Source organism: Somniosus microcephalus, chromosome 7 (genome assembly GCF_052327205.1).
Source record: "Somniosus microcephalus isolate GS21.2 chromosome 7, FLI_Smic_1.0, whole genome shotgun sequence".
Lineage (NCBI taxonomy): Eukaryota > Metazoa > Chordata > Chondrichthyes > Squaliformes > Somniosidae > Somniosus > Somniosus microcephalus.
Genome location: NC_140993.1, coordinates 89,292,163 through 89,302,487, shown reverse-complemented (window position 1 = coordinate 89,302,487; position 10,325 = coordinate 89,292,163). Strand labels below are relative to the sequence as shown.

Below are 10,325 nucleotides of genomic sequence, written 5' to 3'. Positions count from 1 at the left end.
CTCTCTCTTCCCCCCCAGTCGCTCTCTCTTCCCCCCCCAATCGCTCTCTCTTCCCCCCAGTCGCTCTCTCTTCCCCCCCAGTCGCTCTCTCTTCCCCCCCAGTCGCTCTCTTCCCCCCAGTCGCTCTCTCTTCCCCCCAGTCGCTCTCTCTTCCCCCCCAGTCGCTCTCTCTTCCCCCCCAGTCGCTCTCTCTTCCCCCCCCAGTCGCTCTCTCTTCCCCCCCAGTCGCTCTCTCTTCCCCCCCCAGTCACTCTCTCTCTTCCCCCCACTCGCTCTCTCTCTTCCCCCCACTCGCTCTCTCTCTTCCCCCCACTCGCTCTCTCTCTTCCCCCCCACTCGATCTCTCTCTCCCCCCCACTCGCTCTCTCTCTCCCCCCCACTCGCTCTCTCTCTTCCCCCCCCACTCGCGGGGAGTGTGAGGGAGGGGGGGGGGGGAGTGTGAGGGAGAGGGGGGGGAGTGTGAGGGAGAGGGGGGGGAGTGTGAGGGAGAGGGGGGGAGTGTGAGGGAGAGGGGGGGAGTGTGAGGGAGGGGGAGGGGAGTGTGAGGGCGAGGGGGGGAGTGTGAGGGAGAGGGGGGGAGTGTGAGGGAGAGGGGGGGAGTGTGAGGGAGAGAGCGGAGGGAGTTCTCTTCCCCCCCCCCAGTCGCTCTCTCTCCCCCCCAGTCGCTCTCTCTCCCCCCCCAGTCGCTCTCTCCCCCCAGTCGCTCTCTCTTCCCCCCCAGTCGCTCTCTCTTCCCCCCCAGTCGCTCTCTCTTCCCCCCAGTCGCTCTCTCTTCCCCCCCCGTTGCTCTCTCTTCCCCCCCAGTCGCTCTCTCTTCCCCCCCAGTCGCTCTCTCTTCCCCCCCCACTCGCTCTCTCTTCCCCCCCACTCGCTCTCTCTTCCCCCCCACTCGCTCTCTCTTCCCCCCCCAGTCGCTCTCTCTTCCCCCCCGTCGCTCTCTCTTCCTCCCCACTCGCTCTCTCTCTTCCCCCCCACTCGCTCTCTCTTCCCCCTCCTCGCTCTCTCTCTTCCCCCCCACTCGCTCTCTCTTCCCCCCCACTCGCTCTCTCTTCCCCCCCACTCGCTCTCTCTTCCCCCCACTCGCTCTCTCTTCCCCCCCACTCGCTCTCTCTTCCCCCCCACTCGCTCTCTCTTCCCCCCCACTCGCTCTCTCTCTTCCCCCCCACTCGCTCTCTCTCTTCCCCCCCACTCGCTCTCTCTCTTCCCCCCCCACTCACTCTCTCTCTTCCCCCCCACTCGCTCTCTCTCTTCCCCCCCACTCGCTCTCTCTCTTCCCCCCACTCGCTCTCTCTCTTCCCCCCCACTCGCGCTCTCTCTCTCTTCCCCCCCACTCGCGCTCTCTCTCTCTTCCCCCCCACTCGCGCTCTCTCTCTTCCCCCCCCCACTCGCTCTCTCTCTCTTTCCTCCCCCGCTCAGTCGCTCTCTCTCTCTTCCGCCCCCCCACCCCCCCCAGTCGCGCTCTCTCTCTCTTCCGCCCCCCACCTCCCCCCCCCCAGTCGCTCTCTCTGTCTCTTCCAACAACAACATGCCCTCGAAAAAGCCTCGGCACCGCCGGGCACCCCCAGCTAGTATATATATAAAAGGATAGTGGTGTCTGTCCGTTTGTCTGTCCATCTGTCTGTCCGTCTGCTATACACTCAAAAGTTATAGAGCGTACCTACACATATGTTATATCAAAAGAAAGCTGATGATCAGGGGAGTGTCATAGGCGTATTTACTTTTTGGTCAGACAAAAATGTTCGGACAGTATACAAAAAACGTTCAAAAATCCGCTCATTAGCAGTTGATCAATCCTACCGCTCATTAGCGTTGAGTGACATGATGGTTGACCAATCCTACAGTTCAGTGACCTGATGGTTGACCAATCGGTGCGTCACGGGTGGGACCTAATCCTGCAGCCTCCCGAAACGTAGCCGCCACTTTTTCCCCTGCTTTTCCTCAACAGCGAGCGGGGCAGCTGCGTCGGCCCGCCAGAGCAGGAGGTGAGTTGGGGTCACTCGGGCCGGGCCTCACAACCGCTCAGCTCGAGATACAGAGCGGGGGAGCAGCAGCGGGCGGCCGTGAAACGTGTCGCCTGAGACACAGAGCGGGGGAGCGGCAGCGGCCGGCCGTCAACCGCGCGGCCCTCTAAACTGCCCTGGCAACGCCGGGCCCCCCCAGCTAGTATAGATATATAAGGAGGTGTGAAAATCATAAATAATCCTATAATATTAATCAGAACTCGGATGCATATTAATTGTCTATGTCCTGCATAGTGGTGGATTAAGAATACCACATGCCAATTTGAATCCACTACTAATCTGCTGCAAATTCCTTTTGGGGACATCATTTGCTACAGACGCAGGTTTGAGCTCTTGATACCTCTACCATTGCTGGGACGGAGGGAAACACTGCTGTTAAAAGCTATTTAAAAGACAGCACCACTTATGCAAGAATGGCTAAAGCAACAGCAGCCTCGGAGGTGTCAGCAACTGGAAGTGCTCCCAGATCCTTGGATGCATTTATGGAGTACCTTTTGACAGAAGGAAGGAAACCGCATGAGAGGGTGATTTAGGATGTGTGGAGGGAGATTGCAGAACCAGTCAGTGCTACTTCCACCACTCCAAGAACTGCCACACAGTGCCAGAAAAGGTTAATTGACCTCACAAGGGTAGCTAAAGTATGTCTAGACACTCTTGCTAATACATATCCTCTACCACTCAGACAGCCTTCACTCACTTCCTTACCTCTTTGTATCGCAGAATCTGGGTATCAGGAGAACTCAACTCTGCAAAGAGCAACCTTTGCAAACATGCAAAACTACTGTGGCAACTCACACCGCCTACCATAAAGGCTACAGTTAGTCTTTGAGAACACTTCATTTAAAGGGAAAGGCACCTCTACATCTCATTATCATGACATGCATGCACTCATATGTATAGGCCACTCACACGCCCATAACATTGTATTTTCCTCCTCCAAAATAAAAGATGGCCTACAACCATCCCAAAGAAATACAATCAAAGGAGCAGCAGCAGTGCTGAAAACCCTGAGCGGACATGAAGGTTAGGTGCTGCACATCGTGGGCAGGCAGACAGGAGAACATATGGAAAGCACAAAGTTGAAGGCTAGGTGGCAACAGAAAGCTGGTAAAAGCCAGGAAATGCACATCATAGGTTGTCTCAGTTTGGTGTGCTTTCTCAAAGTATCGCAATACCCTTACACACAGCAACTATTTATTCAAAGGGGGACAACTGCCACATCTCCAACTTCCCTTTCCTCCCAAAGTCCTTGAATATGTTGTCACCTTATAATCCGTACCCACCATAACTCCATGTTTCTGTCCTTGTCATAGCATTGAAAGGGCCCTAATCAAAGTCACAAAAGACATCCTCTGTGACTATGACAGTGGTGTACTATTCCTCCTCATTCTACTCAACTTCTCTGCAGTCTTTGACACAGTCGACCGCACCATCTTCCTCAAATGCCTCTCCATTTTCCAACACAGTGGGATTGCCCTCACTTAGTTCCACTCTTACCTATCCAATTTTAGCATCTCAAACACTGGCTTCTCTTCCCATCTCCACATAGTTATCTCTGGATTCCATGCAGAATCTATCCTTGGTCTCCTCCTCTTCATCAACTACATGATGTCCTTTGACATCATCTAAAGGCATGGGGGTCAGGTTGCACACATATACAGATGGCCCCCAGCTGTACCTATAAACATTGAGCCATAATTTGTGGCCCCTACTGGTGCGTACAAGATGCGCACGCGCCCGCGGGGGCCATACAGGTTCAGGGTTTAGGCATGTGAAGCAAGGATGTCTTGCTGCAGTTGTACAGGGCCTTGGTGAGACCACACCTTGAGTATTGTGTGCAGTTTTGGTCACCTTATCTGAGGAAGGATGTTCTTGCCATGGAGAGAGTGCAGCGAAGATTCACCAGACTGATACCTGGGATGGCAGGAATGACGTATGAGGAGAGATTGGGTCGATTAGGTTTATATTCGCTAGAGTTTAGAAGAATGAGAGGGGATCTCATTGAAACTTATAAAATTCTAACAGGACTAGACAGACTAAATGCAGGAAGGATGTTCCCGATGGCAGGGGAGTCCAGAACCAGGGGTCACAGTCTAATGATAAGGGGTAAGCCATTTAGGACAGAGAGTGGTGAACCTGTGGAATTCTCTACTACACAAGGCAGTTGAGGCCAATTCATTAAATATATTCAAGAAGGAGATAGATACATTTCTTAAGGCTAAAGAGATATGGGGAGAAAGCAGGGACAGGGTACTGAATTTGGATGATCAGCCATGATCTCATTAAATGGCGGAACAGGCTCGAGGGGCCGAATGGCCTACTCCCGCTCCTATCTTCTATGTTTCTATGAACCACCAGGACCATCAGGTAAGTTCGTAAATTTTTTGCTGGTCGGAGGCATCCGCCCGTGGGAAGCCTCCAACCGCAAATTCAGCCCCTATTTCATTCGAGTTCACAGCCTCTGTGTTGTCAGACTCTTTGTCCGACATCCAGTCCTGGATGAGCTGCAATTTCCTCCAGTTAAACACCGGAAAGACCAAAGCCATCATCTTTGGCCTCCACCACAAACTTCATACCCTTTTCACTCATTGCCTTAATGTCCTATTTGACCCTGAGCTGAGTTTACAACCCCATATTCTCTCCATCACAAATGGGGAATCCTTGTCATTGAGTTATAATAACATGCTAAGTCTTGTTTGTATATAATTCCAAATACTGTCATCAGTATCCATCTTTCCCAATGTTAAGCCTTTCTCTGCATCTAGTTTGCACACACTGCAATGATGTCACAAGTTTATTTAGTAATTTAGTGTATTGGTATCAATATTATTTTAAGGCAATCAGTTGTGCACCTAAAATTGGATCCACAAAGAAAAGTAAACGTTTGGCTCCTACATGACCAAGACTGCCTTCTGCAGCACTGGCTCAAGATATTCCTATGACAATCATGTACATCTGCTAGTACAGGTACAATGAGGTGCATACATCTATTCGAATTATAGCAGAACTACCTCTGATTTGTCACGTTGCTTGCCCGAGAGCAGAAATCTCCTCCACTAAATACTGGAAAGACCGAAGCCATTGTCTTTGAGCCTCGTCATAAACTTTGTTCCCTAACCACCATCTCTCTCCCTGGCCACTGTATGAGGCTGAACCAGATCGTTTGAAACCTTGGCATCCTATTTGACCCTGAGTTGAGCTTCCGACCCAATATCTGCTCCATCACCGAGACCGCCTACTTTCACCTCTGTAACATCGCCTGTCTCCACCCCTGCCTCAGGTGATCAGCTGCTGAAACATTCATCCATGCCTTTGTTACCTCTAGACGCGACTATTCCAATGCTCTTCTTGCCAGCCTCCCATCTTGCACCCTTCATAAACTTGAGTTCATCCAAACCTCTGCTGCCCGTGTCCTAACTCACACCAAGATGCATTCACCCATCACCCCTGTGCTCGCTGACCTACATTGGCTCCTGGTTAAGTAACATCTCAATTTAAAAATTCTCATCCTTGTTTTCAAATCCCTCCATGGCCTTCCCCTCCCTATCTCTGTAACCTCCTACAACCCTCCGAGATATCTAAGCTCCTCCAATTCTGGCCTCTTGCACATCCCCAATTTTAATCACTCCATCACTGGCGGCCATGCCTTCAGTTGCCTAGACCCTAAGCTCTGGAATTCCATCCTTTAACCTCTCCGCCTCTTTACCTCTCTTTCCTCCTTTATAGATGCTCCTTAAAACCTACTTCTTTAACCAAGCTTTAGGTCACCTATCCTAATATCTCATGTGGCTCGGTGTCAAATTTTGATCGAATTCTTGTGACGCACCTTGGGACGTTTTACTACGTTAAAGGCACAATATAATTGCAAGTTGTTGTTGTAGAATACACCGTAGATATGTTAATACACTGTCTCAGATGCCTTTTACATATCGGAGGCATCCTACAATACAGCCTGGATCACCGTAGTTTGCTGAATACTGTATAACAATACATGAATATGGAGCACCTAGAGAAGGAAGACAAAAAATAGCAACAAGATGGCCTCGACAAGCTGGAGGGTGAAGCACATTCTGCAGCTGCTAGAACCATTCATCGACCTCCCATTGACAAGACCCTATCCAGCCATTGCATCAACAGTCATTCTCTACATCTTCTCCATGTCTTTCAGAAATATTCCTTCATCTACCCTTCTACACACTGCCAAAGATCCCATTTGTGTCACCTGCAGGTATATTATCTAACACCATAACAAGAACACTTTCTGGATATAGTACAATTTCATAGCCACCAAATTGTATTACCCTAAATGTGATGCATGTGTCTTCCTAGTGTTAAGCACCCTTGTCCTATACGACCTAGTACTTTTTCTATGTGCTCCCCCACTGCAGGAGTATGTGAGGTGGCTGGCTGCTATGTGTCAATCAAAGGGTGTTGTGATTAGCCTCGGCCTCTCTGAGGTAAGTCTTCACATGGCCCAGCTTGTGGCGCTACCATTTCTGCAGTTGCGTAGCTGGCCTGCCCATGCTTATTTCTGGATGTAATGTTATCCTGAGAGACAGCAGCATCATCCATGCCCAGTCCACCCTTGCATCTGCCTCTGGACATTGTCTCACCATGCCAATTGATCGCATGACAGCAGACTTAATGACTGCAATTAAATTGTTGAAGCCTAATTAACAGTTTTCTCCATCCAATTCCCAAGCCTGCACAAGCAATATTAAAAAGCCTCTTACATTGTAGCCAAAGGCCTCTATGGCAGCAGACTGAACATTCATGACATATGTTTCAAGTGGCCTTAGGGATTCTGCCATGGAAAGCTCCACTGCAGATGCCACATGTTGGACTGCAGTGTTGGGATCATCAACAATGCGCATATCCGAGTAGTAGACTCCTCCACACTCGGTATTATTTGTTGAAAGTTGCTTGGCAAGGCCTCTAAAGCAGCAATCTTTGATAATCAGAAAACATTCTTCTTTTAAAAACAGGTTGCCTGAGATTCAAATCCATGATCTCATAATGCAGAATGGATGCAAGCTGGTCATCCACTCCCACCAAGTGGATTCTGCTCACTTGTAGTCTGTATAACATACTGTCCACCTCTTGCTAATGGGAGAGTAAAGTAACGCCTACATAAGGCTGCCTTCTGTCTTTGAACACTTCCCAGCTGGAGGGATGTTCTCAGTCTCTCTCTCCTTCCTGGCAGTTAGCCCCTACTATATAGCCCAGCAGCTCTTTTCAGGCAGAAATGAGTAGTAATTTTGGTATGATAATTAATGATAATTGTTTCACGACATTTAAGTGGAATGGGAGAAAATTGGAAAGCCAGCAATAGTTACATAATTTAAAAATCTGCTTATAATTAGAAGAACTATTTTTTTGAACTTTTTTTTTTCTTTTAGGTTGACTTGATCTAATTAAGACTGTCGGAAAACTGTAACTAAAATATTTGAAAGAGAGGAATTAATCATATGGTAAATTTTAAGAATTAGCCCTCTCTGTTCATCTTGCAGAATTTCCAGCCATTATTTTACATATCAAGAATTTAGGCACAAGAGTTCAGTGCACCCTGAATAATTTTCTGACCATTAAAGCTTCATAATGCAAAGCACTGCACCGACAGCACTAATTTGATAAATTTATCTCTGTGTGTTTATTTTAAATTGCTCAGATAAACAATTTATTTTAGGTTTCTCTTATTTTAGAAAACCAAAAAAAGATTGACTAAATTATCATCACCACTTTAGTATCTTAAATGTCTATTAATTCATAATAGTAGCATGTCTACTGAAGCAGATTTAGAGAGGGGTTTCCATGCACACTATATTAGACTGCCAAATGCTGGAAATGCATAAAATAAAGTGTAAAAAATCTCATATTTCCTGGGGGTAATATAATGAATCTTGTGCATTCAACAGATATCTCTTATATTCAGTTATTACTTGACTTGTCCATTTCTGGGTTGTGCAAACATTTCTACTCGTTTTTTAGGCGGGCATGTATGCAGTTCAGCACATGTTCTAGTCCTACTTCCAGTACTCCTGGAGGTCAAGAATGTTCTAACAGCTTTACAATCCAACTAGACTCAATCCCAGTCCTACTCCGCTTGTTAGTAGTGGGGCAAGGAGCCACTATAGACTTGTCCAGGTTTCACTCCAGGTAGCAAGAAAGTGCATCTCTCAATACCGGCACAACCTAATACCCTCCACAGCAAACATGGGCAAAAAAAACCCTGGGACATCTGCCAAATGGAGCAAATGGTGCACAGACTGCCTGGAACTAGGAAAACACTGGAAGATGTGGACACCCTACCTCCATGCCTGTTCCCCAGAAACACCAAGCCCCTACATGAAGAGATCGCAGGCATTGTCTGCATATATATCTGCATTGTCGGTGCAACCTACAAAGCAACACACACTGTACTTTGTTACTCGGTTTCCTGTTGTCACCCGACAAAGAATGTAAACTCTTGCATATTTAGATGTTAACTAGATAAAGTTATATATAATATAAATTATTCCTACCATTTTTGAAGTTGAATCGAGCAAAGGATCGTGATACTGAGAGGTCACTGAGTGACCAAGCATCGTGTAAGGCCTGGCACAACCTTTCAGGATCATATAGAATGCCTGATTTCCAAATACTGCACAAAATACAAACAATTTCTGATTAAGAAATAACTGTATGGCTTTACTGAACTTAGCAAAAAGCTTTGCAGGTTATAGAGAAAAGGGAACCAAAATTCCTCAAGCGTTACTCTGGCAGGAGTCCAGCAGAATCCACTTGTGCCACAAAAAAATTGTAACAAAATCTTCAGGGGTCCAAGCCAAGCCTCAGAGTCCCACTTCTGCTGGGCAGCAGGCTGGTATGCCTCTTTTCACCTGGCATATTGGATTGCCGGCAGATTGCTAAGCCGGAGCCAAGGAAACACCCCCTCTGACTAAGTACCTTGTTTGGGTTGGATGGAGGTTCCACCCCAAAGACAGTCCGGAGGGTAATGGCAGTGCAGGCCAAAAACATAGGCCTTCTGTCACACTCCTGCCCAACTTAGGGCACTGGAAGGCTCGAGGATATTCAAGGCTGTAGTTTTTCTACTGATGTTATTGACTCAACTATTTGCCTTGCATTCTGGCTCTGAGATTGGCAAGATATCAAACAAGAATAGTTTCATTGGTATCATGCACAAAACACAAGCAACAATGGATTTTTTTTTGCAAAACCCTGAATATTTTCAAAATTAAGGATAAAATGCAAACAGGTAGGCTTCCTGAGCTCCTGAAAAATATATTTTTGAAACAAATGTGGAGCACTGCAATTTTATAAATTACTTTGGTAAGCTATGGAAGAATATCATACTGTTGTTAAAAGAGGTTAGTAAGTTTATCACAATATAAGGGATCACTACAGAGATTTTTAAATAAACATTCGGAATGCAAATTTTATTTTGAGTATAATGTATTGTGCAATAAAAAGATTTTTAAGTGTTGTTGTAAGCTTGGCAATTGTTGCCATATTGTTTGGAAGCTAATGATAAGTTACTAAATGTTTTTGGAAGGATGCTTACCTGCCCACTAAACCCTAATATTGATTTTTTTTTTCAAGCATGTGCAAATGATGCAAACTTCAATTCACACAGCAGGTTGGATAATGCAACGCCAGTTCTAATTATGTAGTTCAGCACTACTTAAATGGCTTAATCAGCATTTAAGCCACTGCATTTGTACATGGCAGAGCACACCGGCAGCATTTTGAAATTGCTGACAAATGTAGAATTCCCAAGAAACACTTGCTTTGATAACAGAGTCAGAGCTCCTAATAGAAGTGCAGGGATGGCAGAGCTCATAACAGCAGAGAGGATCAATGCTGTGTGCATGACCCTGTGGTTTTGGTTCCAGGGGAGGAATGCACATCATGCTTTTCTTTTGATAAATTTGAAAGAAAAGAGTGCCAGCACCTCATAACTTTGCCAGCTCAGATACTGGCATTACGTATACTTTAGAGGATAGGCTAGAGGAGGGGTCTTTACGTGGTTAATGACTGGCACAAGTGTGCAGGAGCTAGGGCAGGGGGATAAGATCCCACAGGTGCCAGCTTGCCAGAGGGTGATGTCGCATACTAGTACTTCTACGGAAGATGCAGACTTCGAGGGGCTCAGGCTGCCGAAGAAGGCTGATGGGCATACATCAGGAAATGCTAGGTGCACTGGGCCTGCCAGCGAGCTCGCACACAATGGCTCAGAGCATGGAGATGTCCAGCTCCAACTCATGTCAAGGATTTGCGCTGGCCAAGTAATCAGCTCCATCAGCA

At 47.2% G+C, this 10,325-nt stretch overlaps 1 protein-coding gene across 3 annotated transcripts in view; it reads right to left on the bottom strand.

The window, feature by feature from the left end:
• The window catches only part of cnbd1 (cyclic nucleotide binding domain containing 1), a 345,231-nt gene that overhangs the window by 184,613 nt on the left and 150,293 nt on the right, over nt 1-10,325 (bottom strand). For all 3 annotated transcript variants that reach the window (XM_085992714.1, XM_085992717.1, XM_085992716.1), the window contains one exon: nt 8,543-8,661. In XM_085992714.1, the coding sequence (XP_085848840.1) occupies nt 8,543-8,661 (119 nt within the window). The remainder of the gene's footprint in view (nt 1-8,542; nt 8,662-10,325) is intronic.